General features: G+C 51.5%; 7 protein-coding genes across 7 annotated transcripts; 2 read left to right on the top strand and 5 right to left on the bottom strand.

Moving 5' to 3' along the window:
* Positions 1–89: 89 nt before the first annotated feature.
* N7468_006935 (HECT domain protein) lies at positions 90–4,225 on the bottom strand (the record flags this gene model as incomplete). Its single annotated transcript, XM_058476231.1, has 3 exons — positions 90–212; positions 278–3,965; positions 4,023–4,225. The coding sequence occupies 3 exons, from the start codon at positions 4,223–4,225 to the stop codon at positions 90–92; spliced, it is 4,014 nt and encodes a 1,337-aa protein (XP_058329121.1).
* A 545-nt stretch (positions 4,226–4,770) lies between these two features.
* Positions 4,771–6,215, top strand: N7468_006934 (putative C2H2 finger domain protein; the record flags this gene model as incomplete). The annotated part of the gene is made up of 5 exons (XM_058476230.1): positions 4,771–4,862; positions 4,929–4,948; positions 4,998–5,714; positions 5,808–6,142; positions 6,198–6,215. The coding sequence occupies 5 exons, from the start codon at positions 4,771–4,773 to the stop codon at positions 6,213–6,215; spliced, it is 1,182 nt and encodes a 393-aa protein (XP_058329120.1).
* An 893-nt stretch (positions 6,216–7,108) lies between these two features.
* N7468_006933 (putative DUF21 and CBS domain protein (Mam3)) lies at positions 7,109–9,397 on the bottom strand (the record flags this gene model as incomplete). Its single annotated transcript, XM_058476229.1, has 3 exons — positions 7,109–8,181; positions 8,268–9,293; positions 9,319–9,397. The coding sequence occupies 3 exons, from the start codon at positions 9,395–9,397 to the stop codon at positions 7,109–7,111; spliced, it is 2,178 nt and encodes a 725-aa protein (XP_058329119.1).
* A 60-nt stretch (positions 9,398–9,457) lies between these two features.
* On the bottom strand, positions 9,458–9,952 carry N7468_006932 (uncharacterized protein; the record flags this gene model as incomplete). The annotated part of the gene is made up of 1 exon (XM_058476228.1): positions 9,458–9,952. The coding sequence occupies one exon, from the start codon at positions 9,950–9,952 to the stop codon at positions 9,458–9,460; it is 495 nt and encodes a 164-aa protein (XP_058329118.1).
* Positions 9,953–10,037: 85 nt separating this feature from the next.
* Positions 10,038–10,950, bottom strand: N7468_006931 (uncharacterized protein; the record flags this gene model as incomplete). The annotated part of the gene is made up of 2 exons (XM_058476227.1): positions 10,038–10,743; positions 10,802–10,950. 2 exons carry the CDS (start codon positions 10,948–10,950, stop codon positions 10,038–10,040), a joined length of 855 nt encoding a protein of 284 aa, XP_058329117.1.
* Positions 10,951–13,137: 2,187 nt separating this feature from the next.
* On the top strand, positions 13,138–14,985 carry N7468_006930 (argininosuccinate synthase; the record flags this gene model as incomplete). Its single annotated transcript, XM_058476226.1, has 10 exons — positions 13,138–13,152; positions 13,257–13,299; positions 13,359–13,400; positions 13,465–13,485; positions 13,539–13,682; positions 13,751–13,803; positions 13,870–14,358; positions 14,412–14,491; positions 14,545–14,620; positions 14,677–14,985. The coding sequence occupies 10 exons, from the start codon at positions 13,138–13,140 to the stop codon at positions 14,983–14,985; spliced, it is 1,272 nt and encodes a 423-aa protein (XP_058329116.1).
* A 257-nt stretch (positions 14,986–15,242) lies between these two features.
* On the bottom strand, positions 15,243–17,003 carry N7468_006929 (putative salicylate hydroxylase; the record flags this gene model as incomplete). The annotated part of the gene is made up of 8 exons (XM_058476225.1): positions 15,243–15,346; positions 15,466–15,742; positions 15,793–15,802; positions 15,848–16,586; positions 16,640–16,697; positions 16,754–16,830; positions 16,896–16,900; positions 16,957–17,003. The coding sequence occupies 8 exons, from the start codon at positions 17,001–17,003 to the stop codon at positions 15,243–15,245; spliced, it is 1,317 nt and encodes a 438-aa protein (XP_058329115.1).
* Between the last annotated feature and the right edge of the window lie 350 nt (positions 17,004–17,353).

The raw sequence follows: 17,353 nt of genomic DNA, 5'->3' as shown, positions 1-17,353 counted from the left end.
ACGAGGTGGAAAATTCTATGTCTTTGCTTTTCATGTCGCTAAACAACGCCCGAAAATAGGGGTGAGTATAGTTCCTTCCCGGTGCATATTCACGCAACACCAAATCCTTGTGCATTTTCAAGTGCCTTATCCAGTTTCTCGGCCAGAGCTTCCTTCGAGGTGTACTCTGACAGAAGGAGGCGGCCAAAACACGTCAAACTGGTGGGAAGACGCTGTTTCGAAGCATGAGTGGAATGAACAATAGACCAATAGTCACCAGGGGAGGGTGAATGCTTACCGAATCTCCCACGCCATTCTTCTGGATCACAAACATAATACTGGAAATGCCATTAACAGGGACGCGGTCACTAGCAGTGACAAACTCAAGAAGTCGTGCCTTCTTTTCCTCTGAATAATGTCGCACTATGCTCCAGAAATCGCGGATGACTCTATGGTCAGGACTGAAGCCGCCTTCATACCTTGCATGATTCTCCAATTCTTTGATGTCGATCGTCTGAATACCTTCGACCACTGCTTTGAGTGCTTCTGGAGTGAACACCGACAACGCAGACCGATCCAGACAAGTGTGAAAGCCCCTGGAAAATGCCTCGAACTGTGGTCGGATTGACTTATCCGTGAGCCAAAAGATGTAGTCCTTGACAAATTGGTCTCGATTCTCGTTAGTCACCAAGGCTGCTTCCTCTGGAAGAGGACTGGGTAGTTGTGGAGATAAAGGTTCAATGCCTGACTTGATTGTTTCACCCGAAACAGAAGGAGAGGGGGCATCAGTTGCCTCTGCCGCCATAGACGATGGCAAGCTCGCAGTCGCCGGGTTGAAGTAATGCGGCACATCCGCCCATGCCGTCGAATCTTCGGGGGTGCTAACCGGTGCGATCTTTGCAGGAAGTGGCCAGGCAGCATCACGGTCGACCTTTTGCATGTCAATGGCTTCAACGCCTCCAAAGTTCTCGAAGCTGAATTCATAGGTACGCATGAAGATGTCGCCAACATCGCCATCAGTCCAAGACAGAAGTGACTCAAGTCCTTGCGTAAGCTCCGGCCAACCGTCTCTGATATGGTCGAGGCGTTTGACCTTCAACCCGAGAAGCTTCCGATAGAACGCCAGGGGGAAGTTGATTGGCAGGGTAAGGCCGTTGTATACCGCGATAGACATCAAGAGGCCAAGAAGTTCGAATTTGTACAGCGGCTCCAAAGCACAAGGACGGAACCAGGAAATTCGGTGTCGGCTGTCCATGGTGAACATGCCATAAACTGGATCAAGAGCCTCGCCCATCAACACTCGGAAGAACTCTTGTTGGACACCGCCGTGATCTAGTCCTTCTTCCCCTTCATCCATTCCCATTTGAACTTTGAGAGGTCGCATCAGCTCCCGCTTTTCCCTTCGCCAGAGCTGATTGAGAGCATCGGTAAGAACGTTGTCTCGCCGGACCACGAGAACCAAGTAGGTTGACATGGATACCTTCAGGCGTGCAAGGAGCGCGGAGTCATCGGTGACGTTGATATGGCTAAAAGCGGTTTGCGTGACATGTCTAGTAGTTGTAGTGGCTGCTTCGTAATACTTAGACATCGCAGAGTAGTTCAACGCTCGGAAGTAAATAACGAGGAAGGATGGTGGGAATAAAAAGGGATAAGATAGAAGATGCAGTGTGCGGTTGTTCGACAAGCCGCCCATCCATGCAACAGGCATCTCGAGAGGGTCCAGCCGCTCAGAGAGAAGGGGGGTCTCAAAGTCTTCAGCAGCCAGACCCAGTCTAGCTCGCTCTTTGTACATCATGGCTAGTATTTGGATTGCGCCGCCTGTAGCACTGCTACGAGCCATTTCAGGATTTCCATCCCACTCCCGAAGAAAAAGGGTTCGAAACCATTCAACAATAAGGGGCGCAGGACCGATGGTTTCAGCATCGGTCTGGAGATTGTTGTGCTCACTCAAATGATCCATAATACGATCGATGACGTTGATCTTTCGTTGTTTAGAGAAATCAAAATTATAAGCTTGACGTGCTTTGATGATCTCGTGGTAGGCAAGGCGGGCAGTGAGTGCCCGGACAAGACGATTGACCAAGCGAAGCGCTAGCTCATGTTCAAATCTATCAGTGGCTTCCACAGCCTGCTGCGCCTGTTCAGATGACAATTTCAGCATCTCAGCGGAGGATGCGACACCCCCAGCGGCTCGCATTTGAAGAATCCGACGCCAGGTTGAAGAGTCGACTCTGGGGATAGAGCCAATCAAGACGAACAATGCCACAGTGGCAATGTAAGCAGCATCAGCGTCCGAGAGGTGCTCGTCGGTGACTGATTCAGAAATTCGTCGCAGTCCCTGTATCTGTGGTCCCTGGCCATTCATAGTTGAGCTGCGTGAGGAGCGACGAGAATGTCTAGCAGAGGAAGGGTAATCATTCGGCGGTAAGAACAATTTATCAATGGCGCCCCAAAAGCTATGCAATGCAATATCCCAAGGACAAATGGCGAAAAGGGTTCTCAATGAGTCTCGAAGACTGTGAATATCAAGAGTATCGCCGAGGGCCCGTTCATGCTTCGTTCGAAAGGAGCGTAAAATATGCCTAGCGCTACTGAAAACAAAAAAGACGCTCTGTGCGATGAACGGAAATAATTGGCGCTGATACGAAGTAGCAAGTGTCCATTCTGGGCTGTCAAATGTCCCCATTGATTGTATCCGATCAAGTTCTTGTTGCCAAGTGTCCCTATCCTCTCGGGATTCAAACATTACTTGGGCAAATGCATCGATTATTTCAGGTGTCAGGTGGGATATAGTTTGTACCGATGGAACTGCTTCAGGAGATTGTTGGCGAGATGCGCGCTTGATTTTGCGGTCCCTCGGTGATGCATTATCTACTTCGCTCGTTGGCGGAGGTAGACCGGCCTCATTGGAGCTTTGATCGAAAGAGGTCTCGTTGAGAAGCTTTTCGCTATCCCATGAGACACGGCGTTGATTTTTTGCCCGCCCTTGTGGGCGAGAGTTTTCAAGTTCACTGATCCGCCCGCGGTGCTTCTGTGATCGGTGTTTCAATGCCGGGGGCGAAGGCATGCTAGTATACTCGCTTGGAGCAAGAACTGAGTTCATTGAGAGCTTCCTGCTGGAGTATTCAGGTCGTTTCTTCTCGTCCAGACTCGATAGCGAGGGCTGTTTGCGGTTGTCTACTTCTGTAACTGAAACACGCTTGACGTGCTGGTTCTGAATTTTGAGTTCTACAGCCGAGGAGGTCGTACCCGATGTTCGTATTGCTGGAATACGTGATGTCGGCTGCCCGGCGCTTGGCGAGTTAGTCTGTGCATGCAGTGGGTTGGACCTCCGTTCAAGTCTGGTCTGGGGCGTTTGATCTTTCAGGGTCTGAGAAGATTCCGCCTGGGGACTGGAGTTTGATCTCTTGAGAGATGGTGGATAAGATTCCGCTGTCCGGCGCAATGGAAGCCATTCCACCATCCTGAGAGATATCGTGTCGAATAGATTTTGTGTAAATGACTTCGGGTCTTTCAGTGGCTGCTCAGCAGCGTAGTCAAGGTCGTGAAAATCACAGGCGGCGGCATTGTTCGGCTGAGGGGAGGAGGAAATAGCTGCAACATTCCTGTCCGGTGCTGAGCCTGTACACAGGCTGTCCTTTCGAGCGTCGTTCCCGTTGTTGGGGTCACTTGGAGAATCACAGAGTGAGCTGTTTTGTCCGCCAGCGGCGACTGCGGCAGCATCTGCTTGGGCTTGAATAGCACGCGCTCGTTGTAATGAGATTCGATGGTAATGCTGAATTGCTGATTCGGAAGGAACTTTGGGAGTATTGCAGCACAACCCACTCTCCGCGTCATCTAAACTCGCGAGGTAGCATGCAAGGGTACGGGCGCTAAGCTCGGTGTAGCGGCGATATGGGCCCTCGCTGATCCTCCGTCGGCGACTTGCACATGTCGGTGTACGGCAACCTGGATCGTCACATCCATACAGAAGCTGGTTCTTGTATCTACACACGCAATGGTGTCAGTACACTTGGCGGAACCCTTTCCGACGAAACACTCACTTTCGCACTAGGACGTTGAAATTCCGCCTGCGTTCATCCCGGTCCCAAGATAGTACTCTTGAAGCGTCCGGTACGTCAATCGTGTTCTGGAGAATGACCTCGGGCGCGTTTGGAGGAACTTTGGACCGACAGTTCGCCCGTTCGGGGCCGCCGGGGTGTGAGATGTTAGGGGAGTCGAAGGAAGCTCCACGGAGCCTAGTCATCGTAAATGAGCAGTGCACATGGAGCCAACTGACGGGATAAGAATCGGGCGCGGATAGTGAGGCGCGACAAGCAGGATGTATGTGCGAATGGACACTACTGTAGAACGGAGCCTCAGCTAACTGATATCATTGCACCGCCCCCGGGCTCAGACTCAGGCCTCAGGCGTTCAGGCGTCAAGCGACCAGGCCACAGTAGAGGATTCGATCACCTGATTATTATTCCTAGAGTAGACTAGTGCAGTGGGGCCCAGAAAAGCGTCATCTTTTTCTGTGCGCGGAATTTCTCGATAAGATGATTGATTCCTAATCAAGCGCCCGGTCCTTCCAACATATTTTTGATTCACTGGGAAAGTTCCTATTCTCTGACGAACTCTTCCTCAGTTCATAAGGCTGCCTGTGACATATCCGGTACTTTTCACGAGGCAGGGACGTCTTGATCAGCCTTGGCGAAACTGCCGAAGAAATATTTCATTATACCCCGCCGATAAATTTCATTCTTTCCAGCTACTTGCTCACTCATCTCGATCCATCCCAAGGCGCCCGTCATGACGACCGAACTTCCCTACACCTGCAACACCTGTCTGGTGGCATTCCATCGCAGCGATGCCCAAAGAGATCACATGCGCAAGGACTGGCAGTATGTAGCCCCGCCCCAAAATGGGTTATTTCAACAAGGCTAACCGTCATGTCATTTTGCTTTCAGTTTGTACAATATGAAACGCCGTATTGCTTCCTTGCCCCCCCGTTGCCCTCGAAACTTTCAATGAGAAAGTTCTGGCCGCAAAAGCTAGTACCAACGAAGCCGCCGCCAAGGCCTCATATGAGAAAACATGTCTTGCCTGTCAAAAAGCCTTCTTCAGCGAGAACTCTTACCAGAACCATGTCAAGAGCTCCAAGCACAAGCAGCGTGAATTAAGATTGAGCAAGGAGGGAGACAATGCATCCGTTATGAGCTCAACATTTTCTCTCGGAGATCCCGTGGATAAATCTCAAGAGAATGACGTTTCCAAGGTTACTGATGGCCTCCAAGCCGCCACTATTGCTGAAGGAGATGAAGACGAGGAAATGACCACCGATAAGGATGAGTATTCCTCTGTGCGCTGTCTCTTCTGCCGAGCAGACTCTTCAGATATTGAGAGCAACGTTGATCACATGTACAAGAGCCATGGCATGTTCATTCCGGAGCGGGATTATCTCGTTAACCTGGAGGGTCTTATCCATTACCTCTATCGCAAGATCACAGAGAACCACGAATGTCTCTACTGCCATGCCATCAGAAATAATGCTGCGGGGGCTCGAACCCACATGCGGGATAAAGGCCACTGCATGATTGCCTTCGATGCGGAGGAGGAGCAGATTGAGATCGGTCAATATTACGACTTCCGCAGTACCTATTCCGATGGAGAAGATGATGAGGATGAGGACGAGTCCATGGAGGAGTCTGGCGGTGTCAAGATTCCGGGATCAGATGGGGGCGAGGACGGTGACGGTTGGGAGACCGAAAACTTCTGCTTCATCTATTGATGACAACGGGCCTAGCTCACACCGCAAAGCCCCTCTTATCTATCAAGATGAATATGAGCTTCATCTTCCATCAGGAAGAGTGTTGGTCATCGCTCGCTCGCCAAGTACTATCGCCAGAACTTGCACAACTACCCTACCGCTGAAGAGAGAGCCGATCATCAGCTTGCTATTGAGAACGGAGAAGTCGAAGAGAAGGACCAGCCTCGCGGTCGCAACCAAAACCGGGCGCTCATCTCTCGTGCTAACGGCGGTACCGGCATGATTGGTGCCACTGAAGTTCAGAAACAAGCGGCATTGACCTCGGAACGTCGCGAGAGAACTCGTGCCCAAAGACACGAGAACAGGTACACTGCGCGCGTCCAGAGAGCAGCAAACAACCAAAAGCATTTCCGGGTGGGTATTTTCTCGTCAAAAACCTCTTGCCCTGATTTACTAATAATCCTTTTAGGATCCCCTTCTGCAATGATCAACTCATTTCCTGTTTTATTTCTATTTGCAACATTTTCATTCCCTGTTGCAAATATTTTTTCTCGCGATACGATAAGGCATGGACAATAGAAAGTCAAGAGCCGACCGCCCAAGTCATTGTCCACCAATGCCATCAGACCGATGTTCTTCCTAGCCGGTGGTTGATTTGGTGTTCTTACTTTCACGAAGTCGACATCAGTATCAGGTCTTGCGATTTCACAAATCCTTGCCGCAGGTGGACATTCGCCCATAGCATGTTCCGTTCGCTCTGTTGCCGCCTCATGATCCTCACGACGCTCTATCTTTCAGCTTTAAAGAGATTATGCTATGCTCTGGTTACGGCGTATTCCCGACTTATATGGGTTTTATGATAGACCAGAATTACCTTGTATGATCACTTGGTCATACATATGAATACCACTCAATCTTCGCACTCCATGATTGTCAATTCTAGTAAAATGTTTGTTCAGCAAGTACGGCCAGCAAGTACGGCTGATGGTAGTAAGAGAGGAGAATAGCAGTCTATGCCTGAGCAGCCAATATGTTCTTGCCAACAGGGTTAGTAAAATTTTTTGTCCAGGTGTCATATCTAGTCGCAAGTCCTATTGTACGTAGCCCTCTCATACAAATTATGGGGGCTGAAATGACCGGAGAGGTTACTGGTTTAGTAAGATTGACAGCAAAACCGCGCCACATTATCTGCGCTACAGCGACCAACCGCAGATGAAGATATGATTTCATTCATGACGGCAATTCTCATTCGAGAACGGCAAGGTACTATCAATGAAATTTGGGCAATGTCAAGATATTTCTGCCCATGTAATAAAACTATCCCGAGACGCTAGAAGAAATATGGGAATCATTAAAAGCTGCAACGAGAATACAGAGAACTCATGGTTGTAACAGAGGCTGTTCTTCTGTGGCTGCCCCGTCGGACATTTTCGGGCCGGGGCGCTTCTTGCGACGGCGTCGCTTTTTGTTGTTCGAGGTGGAATCTGGATGCTCCTGGGTGTGGTCTTTGGAGGAGTCGGCCGCATTGCTGTGGCTAGGAGATGAATATCTGGTGTGATCTGGTGAACTGTAACTGTTGTCCTCTCCATCTGAGGAGCTTGTGCCGTTGGTATGGAGGACGACTTTGCGGATGCCGTTGACATCCACTACCTGCTCCGTAATACTGCCACTGCGCGTCGGCCCACGATGGTGGTACATGACTTCAGACCGGGATTCAGTGGACTTGACGCTAGCAGCCCCACTGTTGCCATGTTGTGAAGCAGAGTGAGGTTGTTCTTCGCGCTCTTCATTGACTGCTTCTGGGATAGAGACTTGAGGAAGCTCCTTGTACTGTTGTGCGTTTGTGCTTTTGGTGACGTGATCAGCCGCGTTGATAGTTCCATAACCGAGTTTCAAGGCATGTGCGCCGTCTTTAGCATCGTTTCCTGGAGTGACGAGGCCTGCGCCAATGCCGCCCTGATAACCAGTCGGGGGTACTTGGCGCTGAGACTCTGATGTGCTGCGCCCAGAGTCGACGTCTGTCTGGGCTGAGAGAGAAGGAGAGCCTCCGCCACGATGCTTGATTTTGACTGCATGATAACGAGTTTGACGCGGTCGGCTTGCCAGGTTGGAAGGACCTAAATGCTTTAGGTGTTCCCGAATCTCGTCTGTCGCGCCTCTTTGTGTAATCCACACGTCAGGCGAGTTCCGGTCATTGGCGCCATTTTGTTTGCGCAAGTGGAAGCGAGGCGGTGGTGCCTCGACAGAACTACGACGACGGCTGAGTTCTGAGGTTCGCGGGAGGGAGGATGATCTGGATTCGCTACCGTCGACGGGGTCGGCGTCGATAAGAGATAATGTGGTTGGCGGATCTTCTACAATCTTTCCTTTGGGGACACGAGATTTCGGCGCCGGTGCCATGCGCCGAATGGCCTTGTGGACGTCGATGAAAACATCAGATTCATCGATAATTTCTCTGTACCATATTTAGCAAACAGGTCCATTGTACACCGCTGCCGGAAATGTACGCCACTTACTCTCCAATCAATTCTTCAATCACGTCTTCCAGGGTGACCACTCCGAGGGCCCCCCCGGTCTTCACTGGGGTACTCTGATACAAGTACCATGTGGGATTTCCCTTCCTGGAAAAAGTTGACAATGTCCAAACAGCTAGTCTCAGGCCGGGTTTCAGGGAGTGTGGCCAGCGCAAATTCACGAACCCGTTTGCAATCTTCAGGGTCATACGTGATGAGCATCTTGACAAGCAACATTCCAACAAAGTTCGTCGGGTTGTCCGGTGCGTGAATCGGGATTCGAGAATATCCCTGAGAGAGGATAAGGTCCATCGTGCGTTCGTCCAACACAGTGTCGGCAGACATGGTAAAGACATCCTCCATTGGGGTCATGATGCTTCCCACGGATTTTTCCTTCAGGTCAAGAACGGCACTGATAATGGTGACTTCGTCCGAGGTGAGTTGTTCTCCGGCGTTTCCCAAAGTCTTGTGCAGAGTCACGAGTGTTTTCAGTCCATCCTTCTTGTAGATGGTGCCGTGATCCTCGCCGAGCAGCTTGTCGAGCAACTTGGCAACAGGCCAGGCAACGGGTGACATGATGTACATGAGTACTAGGACCCCTGGGGCCATCCAGGCTCCGATAGGAAGACCGTAGCGAACACAAATCGACTGTGGAACAATTTCGCCGAAGATAACAATCAAAGCCGTGCTTCCCAGGACTGCCGGCCATCCGCCGCCGAGGGTCCTATCTAGTACGATAGGTAAGGTCTCATTCGTGATCACATTGCTGAGCAAGAGGGTAACAAGAACCCAATGTTTGCCCCGCTTGAGTAGGTTCAGAACACTAGCGGCATTTTTCTGTTCGGTAGGTTCGCCTGAGGTCTGGATCACTTGAAGATAGACTTCATCCTGTCCCATCAACGCAATTGTAAGTCCTGCGAATGCCCCGCCGCTGAGGACAAGGGCTGCTGAAATTCCCAGGTACAGCCATAGACTCGGGTCGGATTCGTGCGGGTCGAGATCACGGTGATCATCAGGCAGTGAGAGTAAAGACGTCACCACGGGCGCCCCCACTGCGAGGGGGGATTGGAAAATGACGAGGCAGAGGAGTTTCGCTGAGACCCAGCACTGTCGACCGGGCAGCAAAGAGACGATTTGTCGGGTAACTCATCACCATTGGCAGGTGAGGAAGGTGAGCGAGAAGCGAAATGAGGATGAGAGGGGCGGACTTAAAGGATCACAGGCAAGACCATTGTCCTATGAGAGTGAGAGGAAAATAAATGGAGACGAAGTCGCAGAAATAAGGAGGAGGACGGAAGAACGAGGGTAGAAACGATGCTGGGAGGGGGGTGAGGTGAGGGTGAGAGGAAGGAAATGACGCCAGCTGAGAAGCAGAGGACGAGGTTTTGCACAAGCTGGGGCCGAGCTGTCCAGAGCGGCAGCTGGGTGGGACTCCAGCGGGCGTATGCGGAAGGCAGAGCAGGAGCAGATCCAGGGCGATCGAGGCAGGCGAATCGCTATGCAGCCTGTCGCGGGCGTTGGACTGTGCGTTGCGGCCTGGTGGAAAGGGCACCAAGGCAACAAGGCACTGGTTGGTCGTGTGGGTCCCGTAGGTTGAGGTGCTCCATGTGCAGCCTCGCTTCTCTTTAACAACCTCTTCTGGGCGGAACCCGCGCCGGCAACGAGCGCTGCGAAAGGCCCAGTACCGCAGAAGGCATGACGGTATAATCATTCCTTATAATTCCCTCATCCTTGAGCCACCTCAGCTCTCTCTCCACCCAGGCAATTCGCTCTGGTCCCTTAAGAGAGTCGTGGCTTTAGACCACACGCTGTCTCTTGTTCATCTCTGGCTCCTTGTCCTCATCACGGCCCCGCTGCTTTCGGTCCAGGGGGTCCGGCTCTTGTTGACGGGGAATTTCTTCCCTGGAAATCCGAGCTTGGAGCCTCCTCACCTGCTGCATGGAGGATTGGGCAGAGGACTGCCACATGGCTTGCCCCACAGAAGCGCGGTTAAGCCAACCCTCCAGGCGTTTCTTGTCTGTCGAGGCCTTGGTAAGGCGGGCCTCTACAACGGTCACGTAGGATTCAGCCGACTGAAGTCGGTCCTGAACCTTCCGGAATCGCTGCATGACTGGAGCGCGCTTCTGTTGGGCAACCAGGTCGCTAAGCTCCTTCTTGACGCAGCCAAGTTCCTCCTTCGACTTGGCGAGGGCCTTTCCGGAGCCGTACCATGCTTTCTGGAACTTCTGGAGCTCCTTCTTCAGCTGGTCTTCCTCCTTCTTGGCTTTTGCCAAGTCCGCAAGGATGCTGATCTCCCGCTCAGCACGGGCACGTAGCTCAGCTTCATGCTTCTTCTCGTCAGATGCACGGGCCTGGCGTTCAGAAGCGAGAGCTTTCGCGAGACGCGCAGCTTTGCGGCGCCAGCGCTTGGCGTCGTGGGCGGCGTCGTGGGCGGCGGCATCGACGGTCTCTTCCGATGCCTCGGTCTGCGTCCCCTTGGACGTCTCCAAATATTCTTCGCCGCTGTCACCTGTCAGTACAAGCTAGTAGGTTTGTGGGGCTTGGGAGAGGGAGCGCTTACCTCGCTTTTGAGTCGGCGTGGGGGGCGGCCCAGACACAAGTGCATATGACCACCAGCAGCATCGCGAGCATCCCCACCTGGATCAGGATCTCGCGGATGGCTGCGCCAACATAGGCGACGACTGAGTCAACAAAAGCAGAGACAGCCATCTTGTCGGTGGTGGAAGTGTTAGTTGTGCTGGTGAAAGCGAAAAGCAAAGGCGAAAAACTTTCTGACGGTGCTACGCGTGAACGTAGCAAAAACGAGTGTGCGAGAAAGTTGGAAAGAGGGAAAAGTTGGGGGAGGTATGGTAGATTTTAAAGCTATAGGGGGAGCTGCTTCATTCACTACAACATCTCTCACTTCACTTCTCGCGTCACATCTCGCGTCACGTCGCGTTACGTCGCGTTTACTTCTCGCTTATACCTCTGTGGTTGGTCGCTTTACCTTCACTCAAATCAAGGTTGTCAACGTCACGGACTTTACTCGTTGAAATTTCTCACTCCCACGGAAGCCAAATGACCAGCGAACTCACTGTATTGTATAACTGTATTGTATTCGTAGCTCCCTTCCTCCCACGCGGCTTCTTTAGCTCCCGGGAATCCTGCTACAAGTGGAAGTCCCTACTAGTATAGCAATGAAGCATGTAGCTGTCTACTGAGGAAGCATGCAGACTTTCATCTCCAATTCTGCTACTCATTATACCACCCCCTCCACCGCAGTATTCTGGACATGTATGCCTGTAGCCCGAAAGCTTGGTCCCGTTACGAGGGTACATTTTTCCTTGGTTAGGCCAGAGGTTACGGACGTTAAGTGCAGGATTTAAGCTTTGTGGTCCGTGCGGATCAGCTGCGGGTTCTTGCCGAGTGGGACGCGTTCTTCCCGCGTGCCCGGAAACTGCCGAGATAACCGCAATAATCGCACCTGTAGGTGTAAATAATCAATCACCCTCCTTATTCCCTGGTCTGCTGTGCCTTCAACTGCCGCCAATTGGTGTCTACCTGAATGACAGTCTTCGTTCCAGCAAAGGTGGTCTTGAAGCATGAATTTTGCCAAAGATGAAAGGCGTGATTCTGCGAGCATTGGTTCTGCAGGTCTTGTTTGCTGTTGCTGTATGTGACTCGTATATGGGAAGCCTCGGTACTCGTGTAGCAGTAAAGTAGTTTAAGACTGGAAGCCCATGTTTTGTATGGTGGTCCTTCCCGTCCGCGTGGTGGGGTCAATTATCTATGGAAGCTCACATCTCAGTAGGTTCGAGTTTGGTTGCTCTCTGAATTCCCATCGTTTCAGTCAACTTATTATAGTAAAACATAGGTATTTCCTAACTGATTAGTATCCATAGATGTATCTAGGTGGTACCTAGATACTCGATGGAGCTGAATGGTAAGTACAGCGTTGTGACGTCCCTGAGGTCTCGATCTGGAAAAACGTGCGAATCCGTCTTGAGAGGTATATATTGGTATTGAAAATATATACCCGATACGTCCATGCATTAGAATCCCTTGTCCCGTTCAAGTCACTCTGGAGGATGTGGAAGGGGAGCATTGTCTTCACGCAATTCCTGGATATTACTGAACAGACTATTCATCGCTGAAATGCTGCATATAATGCTAGTATGTCCTCTAGCTTGCCCAGTCCCTGACGTTCCTATGCTAGCTTGGATATGGACATTTATCTCGGGCTGGGCCGCTAGTTTCTGGATCTGACTCGGAGTCTTATCAGTATGGCGCGGCCATTAGCAAGATACATATGTTAAGCCAACCTGAGATTGCCGCGGCAGATACCGGTTTCAGCGACGACCCACTCCGATGGTATATGATCTGAAACGACTCGAAGGATACTTTTACCTCGATACTATCTATCTGACAGGTTCACACTAGGCTCCACGGCCTATGAGAAGAGCCTTTGAGGGGGAAAAACTCTCTCCTCCTCGGGGCCCCAAGGGCTGACGCAAGGCCGTATCTTTAGAGGCTCCATGGCTATTTTACCCAAATAGGACTAGTCAGCGCTCCTACGACGTGGCTAGGCACTTAAGCAACATATACGGACTTGGACGCGCGAAATGCCGTGCATGATAGATCAAATTCCCACTGGTATCAATTGACCAAGGCCATTATGCTCTTAGGCCACCAGGGAACAAGAGACTCACCGCAATTCCTACACGGCCGCTTATCGGGCTTATCGAGCTTATCGAAAATTCAGGCCGGTGTCGGTGCCAAGAGGCGTGACTTCCCCGGCCCGCACCAAAATCCGTCTTTTTGTGACTCAATCCCTCCGCCTTTTTTTTTTATCTCTCCTGTTCAACCTTCATTCTCCTAACTTCAAGTTCATTTTTGCGGTTAAGACTTTCAGACATTATGGCTCAGGGAAAGGTGAGTCTCCTCAATTGCGGTCGCTTCCATTAATCTCCAATTTTTGCAACCCCCACCTTCCCGCCAATTGCTGGGTACCTTGAGCTGACTCTTTGTTTGGTTAGGTTTGCCTGGCTTACTCTGGTGGCCTCGACACCAGCTGTATCCGTATGAACCGCCTATATTACTCATTGCGCCTTGGCAGCATTGGCTAATCTATAATCCAGTCAAGTACCTTATCGAGGAGGGCTATGAGGTCGTCTGTTTCAGTGAGTTGCGACCCAGTGTACGAAGATGGGACCCCAATCGCCATGCTAATCATTTCAATTACAGTGGCCGACGTTGGCCAAGAAGGTATAGTTGCCGAAGATACAGAACCACTGGGCAACAACTAAATAATTACACAGAGGACTTTGAGGCTGCCCGCGAGAAGGCCCTGAAGATCGGTGCTCTCAAGTGTGAGATCGTCGATGTCCGCCGTGAGTTCATCGAGGAGCTTTGCTTTCCCGCCATTGCCTGCAATGCTGTCTACGAGAACGTCTACTTGCTCGGTACGCGATATCACCATCTTGAAACTAATTGCTCGGTGGGCCTTTGCTAACTTTTTTTCTTCTCCCAGGTACTTCATTGGCCCGCCCCGTAATTGCGCGTGCTCAGATCGACGTCGCCAAGGTACGATAACCATTCAGTGAAATTCGCGTGGTATGAATAGCTGCTGACGGCTGAATCTTATAATAGCGCGAGGGCTGCTTCGCCGTTTCTCACGGTTGCACTGGAAAGGGTAATGACCAAGTTCGCTTCGAACTTGCTTTCTATGCCCTGGAGCCCAAGATTAAGGTCATTGCCCCATGGCGTGACCCTGTCTTCTACGAGCGTTTCGCTGGCCGTAACGATCTCCTTGCCTACGCCGCCGAGAAGGGCATCCCCGTCACCTCCACCAAGTCCAAGCCCTGGAGTATGGACGAGAATCTGGCACACTGCTCTTACGAGGCCGGTATCCTGGAGGACCCTGATATCACCCCCCCTAGCGACATGTGGAAGCTGACTCAGGACCCTCTGTCTGCTCCTGACCAGCCCGAGGACTTCACTCTCCACTTCGAGAAGGGTATTCCAGTCAAGCTTGAGTTCACTGAAAATGGTCAGAAGAAGACCGTTACTGACTCGGTTGATCTCTTCCTCACTGCCAACGCAATTGCTCGCCGCAATGGTGTTGGCCGTATTGACATTGTAAGAAGACCGAACCTCTTCTGGCTGATGCAACATACTGACCCCGAGTCCAGGTCGAGAACCGTTTCATTGGTATTAAGTCCCGTGGCTGCTATGAGACCCCCAGTCTCACCTGCCTGCGTGCTGCCCACATGTAAGTGACTCAGATTACTATAGCACAGTATTACAGGCTAACTGAGCCACAAGTGATCTTGAGGGTCTCGTACTTGACCGTGAAGTCCGCGCTCTGCGTGACCAATTTGTCACCTTCAACTACTCCAAGGTTATTATCCTCCTTTCATTTTAGGATATCGGGTCACCTTTCTAACGTGTCTATAGCTCCTTTACAACGGAATGTACTTCTCTCCCGAGCGTGAGTTCTTGGAGGCCTCCATTGTCGCCTCCCAGAAGAGCGTCAACGGCCTGGTCCGCTGCCGCGCCTACAAGGGAAGCGTCTCTATCCTGGGACGTTCCTCTGAGACCGAGAAGTTGTATGACATGAGCGAGTCCAGCATGGACGAGATTGGTGATTTCTCCCCGCCGAGACCACCGGTTTCATTACTGTGTCCGCCATTCGCCTCAAGAAGTACGGTCAAAGCAAGGCTGCTGCTGGTGAGCGACTGTAGATTATCCCATCGGAGCGCCTAATTTTACTCGCTTGGCTGAGGGACTGAGGAAGCGGATGCTGTGCATCTTTAGCTTCCATCGGCTTGAGCCGCCCAACCCTGCTAGGCGGCAACCCTTGGTGTATATTGTGGTTGGATGTTTCACTTATTTAAATGACTGTATGGAACATGAAAAGGTGTGATAGGGTCGAAAATGAACCCTCTCATTTTCTGTTTCTTTAATGTGGGCTTATATGTACGCTTCATGCATTAGGATCAATCCCTCAATGAACTGGCACTTCAAGACGGCTTCAAGTTGAAGTTCGGAAGGCGACTTTCGACCGCTGCTTCGTAGACCACGGAGTTTGCATACGGTCTCCTGGACAGTTCTCCCTGGATCAGTTCTATGACCGTCGGGAACCACTCATAAGTTGGCACAAAAATCGAGGCGGTCTGCGTTCAATCCCGGATTAGCAAAAGCCAGTCAATGGTAAATACCGGTACATCGTGGACGGCAGCGTACCATTCCAAGCCTCCAGCGCAGCCTTCTCCGCATCCCAGGCCCACAGAAACTCTTGAGTCTCCCGATCAGCCCATTTATCTGGATTCGAGCCAGCCGTAGACGTCTGGAACTGCTTGTCGCGCACACGTTGCTCGGGTCCGTCGGGCAAATGCAGGACAATTCGGTTCTCGGTCCCAGATTGTTGAACGATCTCCGCGCGTGGCTTCCGCAACTTCTCATATATCTGCAACGCACTGCCAACCTCGTGGGGAGAGCGAATCTTCGATAAGAGAATCCCCTAGTGCTGCAGCGTCCTCGACCGCTTGGGCTGCGCCCTGGGCGACGTACGGGCTTGGACCTGTTTAGCAGGCGTTGAAGGTGCATCTCTCGTGCGTTCACTTACAGCATCGGGTGACATGCGTCACCGAGTAATGCCACTGATCCCCGGATCCACGTCTCAAGGGGTCGGTGAAGATATAACTTCCATTCCAGAACCTCCTTTTCGTCCACAAGGTCGATCAGCTTTGTAATGCGCTGGTCCCATCCTTTGTAGTTCTCCACCATGGCCTCCTTCGATCCCTTTGTGGTCCATGACTCCTCGGATCCTCCCCGATCCGGATGTAATAGGACCATGTTGTATAGTTCGTGTTTTCGGACCGGGTAGGCCACGATGTGGCGCTCAGGTCCTAGCCACCGGGTCGCCTGCGGTTCGTCGATGAGCGCTCTGAGCTCTGGGTCCTTTTCCATTGCACTCCGAGGGAGGACTATTCGATATGCGGCATCCCCGGTCGGGATGGCTTTTAGTGTCGAGTCTCCCAGTAGATGTCCTCGTATTGTGGACTTGATGCCGTCGGCTCCGAGGACAATGTCACCACCGATCACAGTTCCATTCGCCAGGGAGACACTCGCGGGAGAGAAACTGACGTCTGTCACTGTTGAGTTGACATGCAAATCCACATTCGGTAAAGCCAGAGCTCTGTCGATTAAAGCGTTATGTAAATCTGCGCGGTGGATGACTACTTGCTGCCCGAAAGTCTTGTTCACGGGCATGGTCCCGAGAAGACTCCCGTCTTGCCATCTACGGATGTGAATATGCTCGAGCGCAACATCTTGTGTGTGTATCAAGTCCGAGACGCCCCATCCTAAGTCATTTGTGAGATCTGTATCGGTGATCGTGGTCTCCTTCGGTACTCACTTTCGAAGAGGCGTAACATGTTCGGCGATACTTGAATCCCAGCTCCCACCTCCAAAAGCTAGGTAATACGGTTTTAGTGAAGAATGCTCTGGAATGATCAAATCCAGGGCGTACCTTTGGAGCAGCTTCAAGGATCGTTACACGATGGCCTCTTAGGCCAAGGGCGAGGGCAGCGGCTATGCCTCCGATTCCTGGGGTTGTTAGCCTCGAATCGGCGGCTTTATCTTGGGACGCCTGATTTCCTACGAGGACATACCGGCTCTGTCTTCTGTCAGCAGAGCACAGGACCATATTCTGGAAGACCAAGGAGGAATTACCCAACAATAATAACGTCCAGAGACGTATGCGCCTGCGTCATGCCCATATCGGCCTATGGGATAAAGAAACAAGTTGTCGTGGTAGGATATGTACAGCAAAGTGCTCGGAGCCAACAGCTTTGCAGATGGCGATGTAAGAGATGGAAACGAAAAATAATATCTCGCAATGCTACGATTTATTATAGAATAATCGAAGGGAGTGGGTAGGGACCGGCTAAAGAAGGCCTGAAAATCGCGTGGAGAGCCCAGTTGGGGGTTAAGTCTTTGTTAGGCCTCACACAATGCATGATTCTATAACCGAAAAGCCTCCCAAGGAACCATCCATCCAGTTACTACTAGGACCACTTGTCCAGGGACCGTTCCCGGCCTGTATTAGCAGATCCACCTCTGATCCCGC

The sequence above is a fragment of the Penicillium chermesinum genome (genome assembly GCF_028974085.1).
Source record: "Penicillium chermesinum strain IBT 19713 chromosome Unknown utg000005l:1.0-4115287.0:1.0-4118363.0, whole genome shotgun sequence".
NCBI classification, from domain to species: domain Eukaryota; kingdom Fungi; phylum Ascomycota; class Eurotiomycetes; order Eurotiales; family Aspergillaceae; genus Penicillium; species Penicillium chermesinum.
The sequence above is the reverse complement of the archived record's forward strand: the minus strand, read 5'-3'. Positions and strand labels throughout refer to the sequence as shown.